The 21,215-nt window shown below is 37.8% G+C and overlaps 1 protein-coding gene across 8 annotated transcripts in view; it reads right to left on the reverse strand.

Moving 5' to 3' along the window:
* The window catches only part of SLC10A7 (solute carrier family 10 member 7), a 157,319-nt gene that overhangs the window by 29,649 nt on the left and 106,455 nt on the right, over nt 1-21,215 (reverse strand). For 7 of the 8 annotated variants that reach the window (XR_008232727.1, XR_008232729.1, XR_008232731.1 and 4 more), the window contains one exon: nt 9,241-9,324. The exons of the other annotated variant lie outside the window; for it this stretch is intronic. Coding sequence is in view for 4 of the 7 variants with exons in the window: in XM_052772004.1 (XP_052627964.1) it covers nt 9,241-9,324 (84 nt within the window). In the remaining 3 variants the exon portion in view is untranslated. The remainder of the gene's footprint in view (nt 1-9,240; nt 9,325-21,215) is intronic. 8 annotated transcript variants of the gene reach the window in all.

The raw sequence follows: 21,215 nt of genomic DNA on the forward strand, positions 1-21,215 counted from the left end.
CGCATTGATGAAAGAGAGGCAAAAAGGCCGAGTGAAGACATTTAGTGTGCAGAGTGAAAGACATGAAGTGGGAAGACCAGATCAGTCTAATCTGAGCCGATTTGAACTCTGTAATTGTCAGAAGCAAAAAGCAAAGCCTTTCACCTCTAAAGTGAGTGTTTTCTAAGGAACTTTAAAAAAAAATCCTATTATCCCCTAAATTAAAGTCACATTGAGGAAAAAGAAAAGCTACTTAAGACCACCTATTTATTTGTGGTCCTTCCAGAAGATTTATACTGAAAGTAACAAGATGTTGAAAAAGAAAAGTGATGGTTAATTATGCCACAGTACAACTTATACTGGAGGTATTTATTGTGAAAACTATAACCTTGTATCTGTACAAGGTATAATTATAACATACATGACAATAATACCTGTAAACACATATTTATCATGGACTGACATATAAGAGAAAAAAAAACATTTTAAAAACGAAACTGCAAGCAGTATTTTCTCAACATCTCCAATTGGCTGTTATCTTCTTTAAATATCCACCTCTATCTAGTCTGGAATTATTGTGAATCAACAACCATAAATATGAATATGGCTTCTTTCTGAACATTGTATTTTTAAAAAAATGACATAGTCAGACCCTGAAGAACTAAATTGTGGCTTCAGGAAATCATCTAATCAACCCAGTGTCATCCTAAATATATACTGTAAAAACACAGACAAAATACATTGTCTCTAACACAGAATCCCATACATTTTCATCTTCTCACAGGGATCAGGATGACCTATAATTTCAGAGATTGATTCAGCCTGTGATCACTGATTCAAGGTAATCTAAATTCTTGTATAACTTAAGAGGGGAGAAATATAACCCTACAGGTATCTGTAAAAACTCAACTAGATTTTTCACAGGGAAGCTCATCTCAGCTGATTCATTTTGACTGAAAACCAATCCACTTGTTACTTATTTATGCCCTGCAGAGTTGTTTCAGGACAAGGATGCCTTTTAATTCTTAACCCAATTCTATAATTTTTCAGGGTTAACGCAGAACTTAAAAAAAAATTGTGAAGATTTGTAGTGAAATAATGATAAATCCCACAAATACAATAAAGACGACACACAATAAAGTACAGAGCCAGCCAGTCAGAGAACCTTGTTGTTCTGTCGTGCTGGCACTCTCTGACAGGAAGCCTAATAGAGGTTGAAAAGCCACAAGCAACGCAGACTGAAATGATTAAATAAAGAATCTCATAGGTAATTCGGAGCCTGGGCAGAGATATTAAGCTTCATTTGTCTGCAAACACAGCAAAAGCTATCATGATAATTTTTGCATGTTACAGCCTGTACGAAGGATGCCAGACTCAGGCACCGTACCGGTATGCCACCTCTCAGTTGAAATAACAAAGTCCAGTATTTTGAAGCATGTACCAGTACAATGGGGGACAAGGGAGGGACAAGCACTGAAGAAACAAGCAGTTGAGAAAATGTCTGAACTGATACTCCTGTGAAAAGCTGAACTTACAGCCTGGGGTAGAAATATGAATGACTGACATTTAAAATAGATCCATCAGACTGGCACACTGATGAAAAAGAGCAAAAAGAGGAGTACTCTTCAGATGCAATAATTCCATAGTTCCTAGTGAAAGGGAATTCCTCAAATAAAAAATGCAGTTAAAAACATCTGGGGGGGCAGGGAGAGGGAGGCAGAGCTGTTGAAAGAATAACCATTATGTGAAACGTAAAAGCATTTTAAAATGTACTTTACGGGGGGAAATGCTGCAGGATGCTACCATGTTGCAGAGAATGTATGCACAATCTCAAGGCCTTGCAACATATATCCCTGCTGAGACTCCTGCAGAATTACTTCTGCAAGGAGGGCTTTGGGCCCTCTGGTCCTATGGTAGTGATCACATTAGGTACGATGAACTGCAAAGATTTTTGTGCAGATTTAAATGCCAGTCCCAAAGAGCAAGGAATTCCTGATGGCTGACCTGGAGGTTGCACATGAAAGAACAATGCATGGTGAATCCTTCCCCCAAACTGTGGTTTAGTGGGGAGAAGAAAGGAAGAGAAGCAAAACCTTGCAGTAGGTTATATTTTATAACTAACCTGCATGATGAAAGGTGCTGATAAACTCACAGAAAAGTTAGATCTTAAAAGAACATAACCGTGTCCATCAGGCAACTACCTCGTGGTGACTTCATCCTGGCAATCTCCAAAGGTTTTTGGAAAGGCATCAGCTCAAATTTGCTTCAAAACAATTCCAGGCTCAAACCTTGCTCTTGCCCAGGATTTAATTTTTAACAACAAAGGAATGTAATTACACATGAATTAACAGTAGTGTCCCCATTTCAATTTAGTTCTTCTACCAGAATGGTTACAGCCACAGTATTTTTCCTCCAGACTGCTCCGTATCCTGCCATAACCTCCTTGTCTAAACACCAGCCTCCCTAAGCAAATGGGCTTACTGCTCATGTGCTTAATTCACTTAACATCCCCTGTACAAAGAAACACAATCTGCTATTCCAGGAAAGTAGGTAGATAACGCTCATCCGTTATAAGATCATACATGCAAACAGCAGAAGATATATTATAGAAAAACAATTCACTTATCTAATTATACCTTCATAACAGTCACACTGTATACCCAGAGAAATTTGTCAGTAAAATACAGCTAGACTGTTTCCACCTGCCTGCTCAAGTGCTGGACATACAAGATAAAAAATGTAATAAACAATGTAATTCATTAACATTCATTATTAATTGAACTAAACAGGGCAAGGAGCTCCGCTCTATGTATATGGAATGGAATAATTTCTGACATTTGTAATACAGTACATCTTTCAAAAATTATCCAGATCTTCAACTTATTTTTTTCCCATGAAATGAAAAAAAACTAGGGGAAATGGTTATGAAGTCACTTTTTCTGTTTCCATTATACACACAAGAGTATCTCTTGGTATTTACATCATTACACAAAGTAGAATTTTCCTTATTCTATCAACTCTTTTGGACTGATTTAATCTTTAACAGGATTTACAATGTTTTTACTGCACTTCTGCTCCTCTTGTTTATTATGTATTGGTATGTACTTCTAAATACCTGGGAAAAACACCTGGGGCTTTACCATTTCAACAAAGAAACACAAGTCACTTTTTCCCTGTGTTGAAACACACAAGGAAACAAGCTGAAACTATGCTGGATTGTCACTATACCTAAACGTAGCAGTTACCTTATTTACTTTGTCTTTTAAGGTAAGATTCCTAACTCACTTTTAAGTAATATTATTACTACTTATAGCAACAGACCTTTGCAATGAACTCTGCAATGCAAAATTTTCTTTCGAAAAGCTTTGAGTCAGGCTAGATGTTTGCAACAGTTCAATAACTTCTCAACATCTCTTCTTATATAGTGATGGCAAACCAAGAAAGCCAATGGCATGGAATATTGGGAACTACTTCAGCGAAGGTGGGAAGATACGAAAGGGGGGAAAAATTGGAAAAAAAGTGAACTAAGATGACAGTCACTGTGAAAATCAGTAGAAAGAATCAGATACTGGAATGGAAGGAAGATTATGCGGGTTGTAGAAATGACATAAATAAGATGGAATATGCTTCACAGATTTCCATAGCATAGCCACCCTCCATGTATCCAAGGTCCGCATCGCAGTTCAAATGCATAGACCCTTTTCCAAAGCAGAGCTCATATCGCTTCAGCCAGACCCTGTCCTGATAATTTTATACGGACTGTACCTGTGTGAAGGCACACATTCTCACCTGTTCCTGTATACTGCTATAAAGTCCCAAACTTTGTACTGGTTCACCCACCTTTCTATACCTTCTAGGACATCAACAAATGCCAAATCTATCTTTATTCTACAAAGTGTGCAATCTAATATTTCTTTTCTGAAGATGGGATAGGAAAAATAAAAGTTTTTGCAATCTGGGAAAAAATCTTTTTTACAAGCATCTTGTTGTCTTTCTTCAGCTTACTAAACTCCCCTAAAAGCTATCTTACTCCATTATGTCAGCCAGTTTACTCCCAAGAGACAGCTCCTGACACATATACGCCTTCAAAGCTAGCTTTATAAAACTCACACGAGGCCATTTTCCAAATTAACTTTCACATTTTGGGGTAATTTACAACTGTTGCTTTAAAACCTTACAAACAGGTGCAATATGACATAAATGTAAAGGGAGCCTGTAGCAGCGGTACATGTTTTCTTCATATTTTGTATTTCTGTGGAGACTAGGTTCTGTTCCCTGTTGGAGTCAAGCGTCAGAAAGGAGCGAACTGTGGTCTGAAGGCTGTTTATCTGCCATCTCAGTTTTCTGCAACAAGCTTCTAGAAGTGCTCATCTCCCAGGGTACCACTCCTCCTCCCTGCAGCTCCCCTGGACTTTGAAGAGAAAGTAGGGCTACTTCCATGTGGATTTAAGTTACAAGAACAAAAGGATTTGACACTGTTCCCTTTTTATAACAGTTTCTTTAACTATTGTTTCCCCCACCCACCCACTATAAACAAACATTAGGCTTAGGTGAATAGTACCTTCTACTCCCTAGCAACTGCTACCTACCTTTTCCCTTCAATTTCTTATTCTTTAAAAATAAATACATTGCTAAGCTTTTTAGTCTCAATTTCACTGACAACTTGTATTGCAACACAGCACACTTTTAGAGTTGTGTTTATAAGCACACCTCCCAAATGCTGATAGGGTTCCTCTGGAACATTTTGGGCAACGATGCAGAAAGCACTTAAAATCCTTTACTTGTAGGACATCGAGATTTTTTTTGTGTGACTAGATTCAGCAAGGATTTCTGTACAACTGGCTTCATTTTATAGATTTGGGAAGAACTACTTAGAATCATAACATTAATTTTAGCTTTAGTTAAGGTCTGTTTAATGTGAAGTGCCCACTTTACGCTGGCAGACAAATTACCAATGGGGCAACTAGAGAATGCATGAATGATAATGTACAGACAAGCTTTTTATTATTTATTCATAGAAAACAGTGGGTTTTGGTGTGCTGCTTTGAAAAATGTTCAAACTAGTAGAATATAATGAAAGCACAGTGAAAATTCTATTTCATTAACATTTAATCATAAATCGCTCTTTAATACAAAACATAAAATAAAAGTCTGTCATAAGCATTTAGGTGTAGAGAATGGAGAAAGTCTGCAAAAAGAGGAAAGGAAATATTGCAGTGGTTTTCACTGTTCCTGTTATCTGTCACTTCAGAAGAAAAAAATAAGCAAAGAAACAACAGTCTTCAGCCAAATCTCACAACTGGTCATGGAGAAACTGCTTAGACATTTCTCGAAACCTTACTGTTTGCTGACTAAAAGTATTACCAACATCTATAGACAAGGAAACAATTATTTTAGCAAAATCATAACAGCTCAGGAGCAGCAATCTTCATCAGAACTCTGCTACCCAGGAAAAGAAATAACCAGAACTTCAAGCTGCCAGAGCAAATTAAAAAATCTTTTCCATGAAATATCTATTACCATGTTTATCATATAACAAGCATTCTCAAATTCCCCTTAGAGGTATACAAGAGTGGTGCACAAATAACAAGCTCTTACACCCTACAGATCTTCAAGGCTTATAGAACATTAGATCTTTATAAAATACTATAGATTATGTCTCTTTTCAAGATCTCTTGTCAGAGACATCTTATTTGTTACTCTATAAATACAAATGCAATATTACATCATCAATACTGGTTTGAGGAACATACTGTCAATTAGCAAAACACATCTGAAGACACAGAAGATGCAGGCCACAACATTTTTTTAGGTGTAGACAACCTGCACATCTCTGACAGAGTGATTCTCTTTACTGAAGACCATCTATCAGTAACTGCTATCTCTAAGACTCAGTGCCTTTCTGATAACATCGTATCTTCCTCTTCCTTTAACAGTTCCTTCTTTACCTAACAAGTGGCAGCCACCACCTGAGCATAACCTGTACCTGCAGCCCCTTACGCATTTCATTGTCAGCGGCTAGAAAAGTGTGTTTGACTCCTGTCGACGGCAGTCTTGCCACACTGAAAAAATTATTCTAGAAACAGTAGAAAATAAGCATCAGTTACACTATTGTGACTTTTCTCTCCCAGCCATCATTAAAAATTCTGACAAGTCAGCCAAGCAACCAAAACTCTTGATACATTTTGCCATAAAGCAAACAAAAAACCCCAAACAAAACAAATCTAAAAGCACCTTCTCATCTGCTTTGCTTATATCCCAGGGGCTGCTCAAACAGCCAGCTCTGCAGCCTGCTCAGGAAATGAGTGTTTAGGCAACACAGGTTTTCCCAGAGGCGAGATTTTTTTTAAAGGAAAATAAAGCCCTTGGAGAATGCTTCCTTTAAGCAGCCTTCTCTGTTTAACACTGATGTGGATTGAGTGTAAAGCCTCTGTTGATCACAGCTGAGTTAGGAAGGCTGAACAGAAGCAATCCTCCAAGCAGGCAGGTTCCAAGCTCGTTTTTTTCCCAATCAAGCTCTTTGCTACCAGGTAACCTTACCTTACCAGGCATTCTTCCACTGACTTTTCTGCTGAGCAGTATGACTGTGCATGGTAAGGAATTGACATTGTGGGCATGAAATGATAAATTAGAAGTAACTGTTGAAACCATCATTCATGAATTGTGGGCCATTATGTCTTAATGCATCTGGAATCCCAGAGCAAGCAACTTGTGATTCACAAAGCAGTATTATGTTGCTGTGCCGCAGGTTGTGCAACAGTTCAGTAATAGTGAGTAGTGGTCTACAAACTAAATGCAAAACTTCCCATTTAATCAGAACTGATCCATGTCACCTCCAGATGAAGGGCAAGCAGACCTATCACTGTATCTCTTAGTGTCAGTCCTTTTCTTGCTTATTGTTTTCCCCTGATTACCGCATGTTATTTTTGGATATCCACCTTAAAAAATGGCTTCTATTCCTATCTGGGCAGGTTGGTTTACTATTGTACAGTTCTACCTAATCAAGAAAATCAATTTAAACTACCCTTGGCATTTTTAATCTGTAGCTATCCTTAGCATTTCCTCTCTTCCATATCCTCTGAACAGATATAATCAACTGCAGTAACTTTAGAAACAAAGTCTTTATGCTTAGAAGAACGTGAGCTATTTCTGTTGACCATTCATTTCCAGAAACTGCTTCAAACACTTTTGAAGGAGAATCATCCTATTTCTTGTTGAAATGTATTTATAAAAACCAAACTCTTAAATAAATTTGTGATTGAGTTACACAAGCTTTAAGATTCTCTATTTTTTCTTTCAGTCTTTATCAGAACTCCTAAATCACATCTGTTCTCAGTTAAGTCTCATCACAATTCTGATTTTGAACTTAAGATCATTCAGAGCACTTATTTTATATGCTTATTGCTCAATTCATGTTATTTAGCCTTATTATTTGGTGAAGCCAAAAAAACCCCCAACTCCACCAGTTAGCTCACATAGCAATTTCTTGTAACATCCCTCCAAAGTAACATGCCATTATACGTACAGATGAAAGTCCTCTTGAAATTTTGCAATCACTTTGTCTAGCAATCTACCATCATCTTCAGACTTATTACACTGCAGTATAGCTTGCTAATACCCCATCACTATAGGTTACTTTATTGCTAGATCTGCTCCCATGCTATTTGTTTCTTAGAAATTTCCAACTAAGGCTTGCAACTAATAGCTTCCAGTTTTTGGACCTTTCAGAATGAGAGGCTTCAAGTGCTTTTGCTTGTCTGCTTTTGGTGGAGACTTAATTTAGATGAGGTAAGAATGTGATACACAAGTAGGTTCATCAGCAACCCTTTGTGGTCTTAATTAATAAGGAGATTCTTAGGCATTTAACTCAAAGCACGTGAGCAATTCAATAGCCTTCAGGGACACAGAGGTTATGCCCATTTTCCACATGGTATGGTTACAGCCAGGTTATGCAGGTACTGATGCTGGTGGCTACTGTCATGCTTATCATGCTCATCTTCTTATAAGGCTTTAATGGGTTTTTTTGACCACATAAGAAACAAACTTCACTAGGGCTTCAGTAAGGTACAGTACATGCTAATTTTGAAATGTGCCATTATAGTTTGATACAAGACTGATTGCCCGTTCTACATAGCACAGGCAACGACAGATATTCTTAACCTTGTCCAGGGTGCTCCTTTATAGACTCTGCTTTCATTTGCCTACATTTTAAGCATGCTTTCCATTTCAAAGCCTGCTTTAGGCTGACAAAATTCAGAAAGTTCCAGCTGAACCCCGAGTTAAACTGGATGCTAGAATCAGCAACAGTACCCCTTGGGAATGAACTGCAAATCCCACTGATACTCCCTTCGTGCATTCTGAATGCCTGAGAACAACGAATACTTACAAGTATGTAAGAATTAGGCTTCGGGTGTTTTGGTGTCCAAGAATAGTGGACACCTCTGACAACTTTTGGTCTTAATATAGCAACTTACCACCACGATGTGGAAGAAAAAAAATAATTAATATTAACATTTGTGAAAAAACAGATACTACAGATACAAGTGTCTCAGAAAATCTTATATTGCAATTAGTATCTTTACATTCAGTGAAAGATTTCTATCATATGCTGTGAAAAAATAAGGCCTTGTGTTACAATATGAACAATGAGTATAAAATGAAATATTGAACAGCTGCTCATTCCATGAATACCCTCCATCCAGTGTAACAAATGATAGAGGAGTCATGCAGAAAGAATAGTTTGCAATTGTGCAATTAAAACCCTTATTGTAAAGCATATGCAAAATGGCTTGAGCAGCCTTAATTTTATGATTTCTTAACTTCTGACTGCTTAGCCCTTACATGTTTTTTAACGTTAGGAATTTTTTATTCCTGTAATTAGCAGTAGATACTACACAGGGAGAACTTCCTTCATCATCCAGGCAAAGGGCATGTGACAAAAGGACTATATAGTATTCTCAAAGCTCATTTGTATGGGGCTGGAATTTCTCACAGTCTGGGCTGCCATTTTTCCCACTTTATGTTCACAAACTCCCTTCTCGATATGCAGTAGCGTATGTTTGTGGTAGTGAGGGACAGATGCTCAATCTCAACAAAGATCAATGTGGCTCCAGGGAGCACTGTAGCATCTTTTCTCTGATATTAGACTTCACTGTCCTGAGGCTGTTCCTATGTGGCAGCTTATCAGGTTGCCAGTCTGTCTTTAAGATAGCTCTCTTTATCTTATTTTTTTAAATAAGAATGTATATTTAAAAGACATACCTGTCCAATAATAAGGGGGACTACAACAGTCATGAACAGCTGTGAGAATATAGATGTAAAAGGCACAGAGGAGGATGATCCAAGCTACAAAATAAAAATATACCATTAATATTGCACTTTTCTTAGTATCTGCAAATTTCATACATAGGTATCACACATTAGTATACATTTTATTTTACACATAAAAACTTGGAACTATGTGCACAAACTTGGAAGTATATGCACACATTTAATTGTTAAGTCCCAATAAAGCATTTGGTATTCCACAATAACAAAACTAAAACAATCTCTGGTTGATTACTTTATAACCTAAGGTAATAGTTCCATCAATATTCATTTAATTGAAACCCTGCTACACATATATGCCAAGTAAATTATATAAGCATTTGTAGGATGATAGTCTAAAAAGACAGGGAATGAATCTTCCTAACTAAACAGTTAGCTCAATTAACTTACCATTTATACAAATATCATGCAACAAAAATTGGTGTAGTTATTTCAATAAATAAGTACAAATAATAAAATAATGAAGGCATTCACATGTTTTATTTCAATGATGTTAAGAGATCTACTGAAAGTATATAACTGTTCTTTCATTAAGACAACTAAACTGTGACAGGCTTAGTCTTCAAATGGGTGATCTCTTTAATTATGACTGTAAATGCTAAAAGTACTTTTTTTAAAGATGTGGGTGGAAAAGGCGAACAAGCACAGTGGGATTTTTGCAACCTACTTCAGAATGCTAAAGAAAATATGCATCTTTTACATTCTGATTGGACTTGTTTTATGCTACGTCATTGAAAAGTTTCCTTTAATGTAATTTAACATATATTTAACAGCAACAGAATATACACTAATAAATATATAGTAAGACGACTGAAATAGCCTTGTCAGAGCTTCCACAGACAACCATTTGCTTCATGATGAGGGTAAATGACATAACATTGAGGATTTCACAGATCCACATTATTTTATATTTTCCACTTCACTTTAAAGATCCTCAAAACAATGACAGAATTCAGAATCTTTGCAGCTCCATCTAAAAGATACTGATTTCCTAAAACTTTCTCACATACGTCATTCTCATAAATTACACTCAGATTGCATTATGCTTTTGACACTTATCTTCCTTTCAAAGCTACCTGCAGGCATGATAGACAAGGTGATCATACAATCTAGTCACTTCCTATAACTCTGCCTAGAAAAATCAACATATGGCCATAAAAATGCGTTTGGCATAAAAACAGATTCTTCAGAAATTCAAAGAAAGGAAAAATCAGAAATTTCACATACTGAAGAATTTTACTTTATTCAGAAACGTACAACTGCAACCTTTACCTACAGAAAATAATCTGATGAGAAAACACCAATTATACCACCTTTGCAGTGGTTTACATGTATACGCACTGCTTTTTGTAAATGGCATTTGTAAATGTACTACTTGGGAAAACGGTGAACATGCCTACGGGGCTGTCTGTATGCAAGCTGAGCTTCTGGTACACACAAATGGCATCAGAACCGAGAAACAGCACAAAATGGAATTAACTTCTGACACTAGGAAATCATGGCACTTTGAGTGTTGCTTGGTCAGCTTAGAGTTTAAGAGAGTGGGACCAGACCAAATCTACCTTTTCTTTAAACATACTCCACCACTTGCTTTCATATGTCCCTTTCTGAATACACTCTAAGTATAGCGCCTTGGGCAGAACGTATGGGATATGGCTGTTTCCTATGTGTTACCTTAACTGGCAACATCAGGTAAGACTCAGTTTGGCCATTTAATAAATTACAGCATCTCATCCCCATCACCTCCGATTTTAACAATGTGGGCACAGAAGACAGCTGGAGGGGACCTGAAGATGATGTCATCACTGAGACTTTTGGTCTCCAAGTAGGGTGCAAGTGACAGCACTGAGATTAAGGAGCCTGAATTTCCAATGGAGTCAAGAGGGAGAAGTAAAGGCTTACATTGCAGGGGAAGATTCAGATCACCCACATGAGTACCTGAAGTCAGGCAGTACAGCTACTCCATTCCCAAGGGACATGAGGTTCTCTGCATGATTCCTTGCAGCAAGCGAAGCAGAAAACTCTGTCATACCACTCATGATCTCCTTGTTGTTTTAATTCTTATAAGTAGCTTCTGAAATTTTAAAAGGTTCATAGTTTTTCAAACTGTATTTGGACTTACTTTTTGCTATGTGCTGAGGAGCTAAAAGCATTACTTACTGTGTATTCAAGGAAGCTTTTTCAAGTGAAAGTGAAGATTTTTAAACTTTAAAATCTGCTTGGGTCACAGAGGAATGAATCTAACCAAGCAGTCTGCATGCCAGGACCCTCTGCATAGCTTCATGAAACTATGACACTTTGGCAGTGGCTCTTGTGCACTTTTATAAAAACATTGATTGGACTTCTCTCACTACTTTAAAGTTTTATGCTCTGTGGATGCATAATCAGTTTCTAAGTCAGGAATGAAAAACTGTTCAACAATATAACACACTGCTGAAAAAGGCAGCCATTCAAACAGAAACAGTCTTGCCAGCTTTTTAAAATATTACTTCAAATGGAGTATCTTCAAGCTGTTATGGATTCTTAAGCACTTGGTATATGTAAGGATATGTTTTGTTTGGGGTGTGGGGTTTTGGGGTTTTTTGTTTGTTTGGCTGGTTTTTTTACGTAATTATAAACTGAATTACAGGTACTGTGCTGCAATGCTAAACCAATTTACCTAGGAAAAGTAAAATTATTTTATTCAAAGAAACAATCTTCTATATCAGGATATCAGGGTATGGTTCTTCGCCTTGTCAGCTTCACCCCACCCATTCAGGCTCATCTCACTGTAATTTGGACCACCAAAAGGCAGATATTTCAGGTAAGCATCTCACCCTGACTACATTTCAAACGAAACAGAAATCCTCATATCAGTCCAAAATGTCAAAATGAATACAAAAAAGATTCATTAACCCTCCTTTCGCCCAGAAGCAGCGAGTTCTTCAACTACATCTGGCTTGTAGGGGAAAAAAACTCTCCTTCTTGTAGAAAAAAATCAAGTTTTTCTGCTTCTGAGTCCTCCACTGCATGATCCTATGACCACACTACTTTTGATCCAGTTTCAGTTGTACAGTTGAGAATTATATTCTTTCACCAGTCTCCAGCACCTTCGTTACTTTCTACAGAATAGCGTGGAGCTAGCTTTTTTCTTGGGTCCTTAAGGGGTCCTAACACTCTGTTATACCACACTCAGGCACAGAGGTTTGGAGCAGTGTGTTTGCTAGGCTCTGCCCCAGCTTCACGGATTGCTATGGTATTAGACTTCCCTGTCCCACCTGTGGTACTGACATTACATCTTCAAACAGACTTCTGAACTTTATTTCCCTCCTGTATATTATGACAATAACTACAGTGGACTGTTTTTTATCAGAATCTATCTGTTAGACCATGTCTATAAACTCTTGTATTACCTTAATCTTAAATCTATTCCCAGAGAAACACAGAATGTAAGATAAAGGCTGAAGAAAAGAGAAAGCAGGAACTCCTCATCACACAGAAGAAAAAGACTTTTTAACCCAGACCCTGGACACATAGTGGCTAACCATGCAGAATCACAAATGCTAAAGGACCCACAGCTAATGGATGCATAACTTGGCCAGGACTGCCTCCACACTTGCAAAATGCAAACTCATCAGTCTCACAAACATAAGTGTTTCATGGATTCAGACATTGCTTGGGTTCCAGACTTCCGTTGCACTTGGATATTTTTATCACATCCATTTTGACAGAGTAGTGAGAACTGAGGAACAGAGGAAACAAAAAGCTTGGTATAAGGTTAATCAAACCTTCTTACACATTTACAAATATTCTGTCTGAATGAATAAATATGATTTTGCTCAGGTTTTAGTTGGATCAAGCAAAGTTCTGTGCTCCATCTGCTGTCATGAAACAAAGTTTTTTAAAAAACCACTTAGATGATCTGCGTTGCACCAAAATTAGCTTTATGCTAAAATGTCCGATGATATTTGGCTGCCCTTCATGTTATAATAATCTCCATGCCTAAAAATGAACCTTTCTTAACAGGCAAACAAACAGAAGAAGTACTGTAAGAACTGGTATAAAAACATCATAGAATCAAACTGCTGATTTATAGCTATAAAAAAAATATTCTGATTGGAATCTCTTCTGGAAGATGAAATGCACCATTTAATGAAAAAGTTATCACAAATTTTCATGCCCGTATATTGTCTATGCTTGTTTTGGAACATTTTTTAAACAAAAGTTTGATACTGTAAAGGGATCGTTATGTGCTATTCTGGATAGCAACATTTCAGTTAAAAGTTTATTAATAAGCCAGGCCTGCTTGAATAGACTCACTATTCAAAAAAAGACCCTGACAATTCTTGCTTACGAAAAGGCACTTTTCACTTAAATAATCTGAGTGATTTCAGAAGGACAACTCAGATGAGCAGGAGCTGCACCTTCTGCAAGTGTTTGCTGGATATGACTGTAATGAAAGAGAATTCCAGGCAAGTCTTTCCAAAGAATTCTGTCACCATGCAGTACTTCAAACCTGACCTGCAGCATTCTTGCTAATTTAGTCCTAGACCTTTCTTCTCAAGAGACTGCCTGTTTTAAAAAGAGTCCTGGGAAATTATTTAGTGTGTTTCTTTATGAGTTTGTGGTAGAAACATTGGCTTATTCTTAATTGATAGACTATATTTAACTGGTTGTGGTAAAAACAAAAAGCAAAACCCAGCCAAACAGAAGAAACCTTCCTTGCATAAAAACCAGACAATTCCACTTCCCGGCCCAGACTGCCTCCATAAGCCAGATGCTCCATTCTTATCCTTCTGGCTGACAGGCAGGTACCACTGTGTGTGTTTCCTCGTCTACAACTGCCACTGACTTAGAAGAAACACACCTCCTACCAGTCACACCAAATTATAATCCAGTGCCACATGTGCTGCACGTATTGAATCCACTTTGGAGGCAGCTGTCGTTTGGGGCCTTACTCTTCCACTGTTCTCCTGCAATTAACACATTTCCTCAGGTTGTGTCTTTGTGCTCTTCATACACCATCAGCCAGCTTCAGCCTCGCCATTTGTTGAGCACAGAGGAGGAAACGAGGCCAGGGTGAGAACAGGGAAGAACTGAAAGGAGAGTCACGGGCTGCTCTCTCATGTGAGATGTTTAAGCTTTTCTTTTCCACCTTCAGGTCAGGCTGCTCTGACACTCATGTTTTTAAATTTTGTGTTCAACGCTGTATTGCTGCTTCTGGTTACTCTCATCCAGTCCAGATTCAGCTGCCTTGGAGGCCTGTCTGGACCACCCCATGCACTAATCCCTTTATATCCTGTTGTGGATGACAGCCCCGTTACAGAAAAGACACGGAAGGTGATGCACTTTTTCAAAAGATGTGCATGGGATCCAGTTTGGTAATGAAGGACAATGAACAAGAGTGACCAGCTGAACTAAGCCCTCCCTTGCTTTGGACTCTCCAGAACCATTATCCTAACCCAGTCATTGCAGTATGCTATGTTACAGCAGAAAAGTATGCACACCGCCCTCAGTAACCCAGGTACTTGGCAAATGGAAATGCTTTGCAGTGAATACACTACAATCGGCAGTAACTGTAAGCATGCTGAGGCTCTGGGAAGTAGCAAGAGTCCATGCTACTCTATGGGAACGGCGCTGACAGGTGCCTATGAGTTCCACGGTGCCCGCCTTTAGATTTCAGGTAGGAGGTTGAAAGAGATGAAACGGTCATTCCCATGTAACATTTCACAGGCATCTAAACAGAGCTGGCAGGTCACCAGGATGTCCTTCCTACTCCACTGCTTTAAAGGCATTCACATGCAGAGTGTTTAGGTATCTTGGTAGGTAAGGCAGAGAAACTGTGTAAAAGATGCCAGCTCCCAGCAACTGACCAAGAGTCATTAGTACTGAAATTGCCCACCTGTAATGGGTGCTAACAGCAGGAGAGGGAAGGGAAGGGGAGGCATATCACTGAGAACAGAGCTTCTATAGCAAGAGAAGAAAGAGGGTTTGGTATTCAAAAGCAAATAGGTTTCAATTTCCTAGCACTGGAAGAATGGGAGGTATCAGAAAGAGTATATTTAAATTTTAAAATAAAGCTTTTGATTCTGCCTATCAAAAACTGCAAGTTATCTCTTGCCTCAGAGAAAGGGGCAAAAGGTACGACAGATCATGTTCAATGGTTTGGCAGTCACGTATTTGAAGAATAACAATGAAAGATCTATTTGTTAAAGGAAGACATAAGTCTAGTTCTGCTAAAGAAAAGATATGTTCTGGTCTTATGGTATATTTTGCAAATTCTTACATATTCTATGTGCTTCTGTGGCCATTGGAATTGATTTGGCACAAATAGAAAAAAACTCTAGCTGTCTACATATACCCTCCAGTTTTGTTTAAAAAAAAAAAAAAAAAAAAGAAAAATCGAAGTTTCATAATCAGAAGTGTGGAAAAAGAAAGCTGGCTTGGGCAAGGAGACTGTATGTTTTGGGGTTCCCTTGTTAAAGTGATCACAGATGCCTAATCCTGTTCTGCGTTCCCCTATGACACATTAAATACCAAGCCAATTCAAACATACCTGTCAATTTTAAAGCCTTTTATAGACCTGTAAAAATAACCATAGGTATTCTCAATCTGAACTATACCAGAGCTATTCTTTCACTTTACCACGGTACAATGATCTTGAGGGCTGATGTAAAGAAATGAGATCAAGCATAACAACCCAAAGGCACCTAAATGGGGGTTAGGTGATTAACACCCTTGGAGAGCTGAGACTTAAGGACTAGTTCCCCAAAATTTTGCTGCAAACAAGGGGGTGACTAACTGGAAATAAATAGATTAGTAAATACAGGATAATTAAGAACCATGAATATTATGTATCCATGAAAAAGGCAGGTGTGACGTACCAGAAGAAATACATCAATCAAGGTAGGGGATACTTGTGACATTGCACAAGGCATGGATAAGCCCTTGTGAAGAACACTGCGCTGCTGTGTGCAATTCTTATTACCTGGGCTGAAGGAGGAGTTAAAACTGGAACGGATGAACAGAACACCTCAGAATAAGGGATTTGGTTGGGGTTTTTTTTTGCACTTATGTTTTAAAGATTAGAAACACATGGCTTGTTTAGCCTAGCTGACTGAAGACTGGAAAAGAAGATAGGATTGTACACTATGTCTGAGCCAGGGTGATAAATTTCAGAGAAGTGCTATTCAGGTGTATGATAACATTGGCAACAAAGACAAATGGGTAAAATACCTGTCACAAATACTGGAAATTCGGTTTCTGCTCATCAGAGACACAAGTTTCTAGTAGTGCAAGGTGGAGGGAGAGCAAAAATCCTTACTTTTAAGTTGGATCGTGTTCAGGTTTTGAGATGAATTGCACAGCATGGAAAAAAGGTGGATTGGTGAGTTGGGATGGCATCTTCCTGGTATCCTGGCTCTATGATCCTATTAAGATGTGTGGTTAGCTTCTGCTGTGTAGAAGCAGGATGTGTACTTAAAAGGCTCCTCTAGCATGATATAGATGAAAATTTCAAGAGCAAAACCAAGTAGAAAAGAAAGTCCTCCACAGAAACGTTACATATTTTAGAGTCTTCTACCTAGACAAATTTACAGTATTTTGTGTGTGTGTCAGGAAGAGGGAGGGCCCCTGTTATTCTCTGACTGTTATTTGTATGCAATTTATATAACAAAGCCACAAAAGGTCAATTTGAAAAAGGAATAAAATGATTAAGCAAATATTTCATAGCAGTCATTCAAAAGTTCTGGTTAATTGTAAAGGATTTGGATCAGATCAGAGAGTTTTGTCTTCCCAATGATTAAAGAGAAAGGAAATGGTGAGGTAAATAACCAGGTAGAAATAATGATGCACTTTAAATCTTCCACATGAATGAGTTGATCTGTTAACAGCTAATGCACTATGCTGCTCCCCCCCCCCATAATCAGCCTTTTGTCACATACTAGTGAAATCCATTAGCTGCAACTTCCTTATCAACTTCCAAGGCTTTCCAGCTACTACAATATTTGCATATTTAACAATTCATTTGACCGGTATCAACTCTCATTTACCAAGTGCTTGAGAGGAAAAACAAGACATAGTGTGCAGAAATCCTGTTTAAAAAAATACATAACGACAGCTCCTTTTAATAAAAAGATTTATCTGAAATACACGGGATTGGAGAATACTTGGCAAAAATTTGAGACGTATCAACAACTTTTAAAACAATGTTTTAATTTAAGGATTGTGAGTGTAGGGGAAAGCTTTTAACTTCAGTATTTCAATCAGCTTCTAGTTTCATTCATGCCCTTATTCACCAGACATTTTATTTCACTTTTCTCTGCAATACTTGCAGAGAATTTCCTTCACTTGTCTACTGAATTCTTTCAGCAGTGCTACTTTCTAGTACTTATAGCATCATCACTACAATGCCACCATAAAAATACCTATTATAAAATTCAGAAATTTGAGAGGGTACCAGAAAAGAAAACATCACTGAATAAATCAAGAAAAGGAGGAAGCTGATAAAGCCTTGGGAAGATTCCGTTTTGACACAAATGTCATGGTAATCTTCCTTGGTAAAACAGCAAACATGGAAGCAACGCATGACAGTTACATGGAGGTTTTTGCCAAGTGTATTTTTAAAAATACACATGAATTTTGCATTGGCTCTTTAACATTCCACGTTAACTGGTTTGCAGGCATGCTTCTGAAGAATGTAAAGTACATAAAAATGCAAAACACTTACTTCTCTCTAATTTTCTTTGATGGCTTTCAATAAAAATACACAGATTCACATATCTTGAGTTTTGTTACTTTGACAGCTAACTAGATGTGCTTCCAACAACTGAAGAGACCATATCCGTCAGGCATTGAGTCTCAACAGTAGGGGTAATACCAAGAAGGTGGCAGAGCTGGGATACTGTGCCATAAAAACCACAGCATCACATTTGTCTCCAACAGGTGTGCAGATGACTGACTTCTTGTATTTTGATACCAAATACAAGCAACAAAATCATAAGCTTGTGTGGCTTTGTTATCAATTAATATGTACAATATGATTGAAATAACCAGGGAGCTGCTAAAGTCCTGTGTACAACCCCCATCAGCTAATATTTAAAATAGGGAAACAATAACTAGACATGATTTAGGGTTTAGGAACTAACTACTAGACAACAGAGCTTTAAGTTTATGTCAGAAAAGGTAATGGGTTGTGGTCTGGTCAATAAACCTTGAAGAACCACTTCGAACTGCCAAGATTAGGGAAGAAGTAGGTAAAAGGTAATTCCTACAGGGGGAGATCACAACCACCGACTCATTGACCACCTACTCAAATGATACCACCTAGTCAAAAGAAGACAACGAAGGAAGAAGACATAGTCAGCGCACTACTTTACATGAGAGGTGAAGAAGAAAGAACCAATCATTATGGGAAATAATAATGAATATGTATTACTTAAGTATATAAATGTGGGAATTTTTGAGACAAGGGTGTGCTGTCTTGAGACAGGCACCCATTCATGCACATCAATGAAATTAATTTGAAAACACCTTGACTCTGTGTGTTACTGGCTTGCACACTGGGTAAACGAATCCGCTTTTAGGACAACAGCTTGGTAAAATTGCCAGTCCACGTGCTTAACCAAGTTTAAGGACAGAGAGGGCAACTCTATCCCAATGTGGCTGGAAAGGAACAGAGCTACGTTCACACGAGAAAGGTCACTCTGCATCATCCTTTTACATGGTAGTACAATATCTATGCTCACTCTGCTTCCAGGGCAAATCCAAGAGACATGATCTTGCTGAGGCATCAGGCTGGCCTCCATCCTGTGCAATACAAAGGCAGATGAAATCCCTCAATGAAAATAAACCTGCATTCATACATATTGCTGTTTTTCATGACTAAAGGTACAATCTAAGGACATAAGTGAGATGATACAGCTACAAGTGTTGCAGAGTGCAGTGCTCCTGAAGTTCTGTCTTTCAAATGAGACATCATATAAAGGTGCTGACATCTCGAGGTTATTAAAGAGATCACAGCACTATTATCTTCACAGTATGATGACATCTTATGTTTAACTGTCTTTTAGTAATGTAAATATGCCCAAATGCAGCATACTTAAGAATTCAAATCATAAACTGTTATTACAGATCATAAAATGTTATTACAATTGCTAAAGGAAATAACTAAACTGAACATAGAGAACAAGTCATATAAGATGGACAGTCATACCCAAGTGACTAACTTCCTCAGGCTTTACTTAACCTATTTGTAGTCATTATCTATTGACAGCAATATAGTTATTTCTAAAAGCAAAATTTAGTCTACACTTCAATTTCTAATTGCTGAGGTTTTTCCCCCAAATGCCTTTGAGAAAATAAAACTTATTTCTCTGCTTTAAAAAATTTCATAATCAATCTGTTACCTCTGGCTTCAGCTAAGTATATGACCTGACAAGAAGACAGACAGCATCCTTCTCTGAATGCTTTGGTACACAGCCTCCTAACCATCATTAATGAAACACTGCAGAATGTTGCAAAGGAATGTGAACAGCAAAACCCTGTGTTAACTTGAAACTGATGTATCTTACAGTACTTTGTTTCAACACTCCTACTCAGCACATATATGAACTCTAATCAATTATATACAGTTTATAGACATTTCCCGTTTATAACATCTTTGCTGGGAATATAACATACTAACCATTAATAATAAGGGTTAACATGAGGATGATGATATTGCAGATTGATGCATCTGGAAGCCAGATTGAATAGCTTCTGATTAGGTAAAATGTTAGTCAGAGGTATCTATGGTGAAGGTGACTATTCTTTAAAGCCTAGCTAGGCATCCTCACAAGGGTACAGCCTGGTAATTATGTGCACAGTATTTAAGGTTTCATTAAACTAATCAGAACATCTTAGAATTCTTTTTTTGAGTACGCTTTACACCAGAAGTTTCATAGTAGAAATACCCTTTTCAGAAACGTAACTGACAATCTTATGTTCAACACCATTCATTTAAGATGATAAATTATTTGCATTAAATGCATTATTTATTATAAGCTTCAACATGTCTTTATCAATGTTGTTTAGACAATTTATATTTACATTACTAGGCAATTATGAACAGAAAAGGCAGTCCAGAACATTATATTCTCTGGTGCACATAGGGCAAAATTTAAACCATAACTGCTACCGCAGGTTAAGTTATATGACAAAAACAAGCTAATGGACAACAACGTATTTTATTTCTGGCAGCACTAAGGGTATTTTATGCACTCTATACAGGGAGACTAACAAACAGGATCGCTAATACAATACAGCATTCAGACTATCGTAGTATGACTCTGTAGAAGAGTTAATGCTCGTAAGTACCAAATTCAGGAATTAAAATTCACTGAAGGCATTGACTTCAAAGGTCCCTGAATGGTATTCAGAAGCCCAGCTCAGCTACTGTTGAGGTAAATGAGAGTTTTATCCTGAAACTTGAAAATTCCACCCTTTATTAACTAAGTATTAAGGCTAAGTTGCATGACGAAACTAATGAATGGTCCAGAAGAGATAACCAGGAAATTACTAGTCAGTAATTACTCCACAGTAACTACACAGCACCACATGAAATGATTAAGCAGCACGTTGTAAACAAGTGAAGAGAAACATGCTTGAATCCACTACATGTTTAGCAGGCCAGATGCATCAAGGAAACTCAAAGGAAAATTAAAGGTTCACGAGAAAAAAAAGGTTTCAGCAGTCCAAACCACGGACTGCCAGGGTACAGGAACAGTGCATCAGGGCGTACACATTTAGTTCACTATCCTAAATGCCTGCCACTGAATAAAATGAACCTTCAGAGAAGGTGGACCTCATCTGAGCAAGATGTGCTGCTAGACCGACCAGAATGGCTGCTCTTCATGTGTCAAGTCCTCAGCAAAGATCTCAAGGAGTTTTAA

This window comes from Harpia harpyja, chromosome 2, assembly GCF_026419915.1.
Source record: "Harpia harpyja isolate bHarHar1 chromosome 2, bHarHar1 primary haplotype, whole genome shotgun sequence".
Lineage (NCBI taxonomy): Eukaryota > Metazoa > Chordata > Aves > Accipitriformes > Accipitridae > Harpia > Harpia harpyja.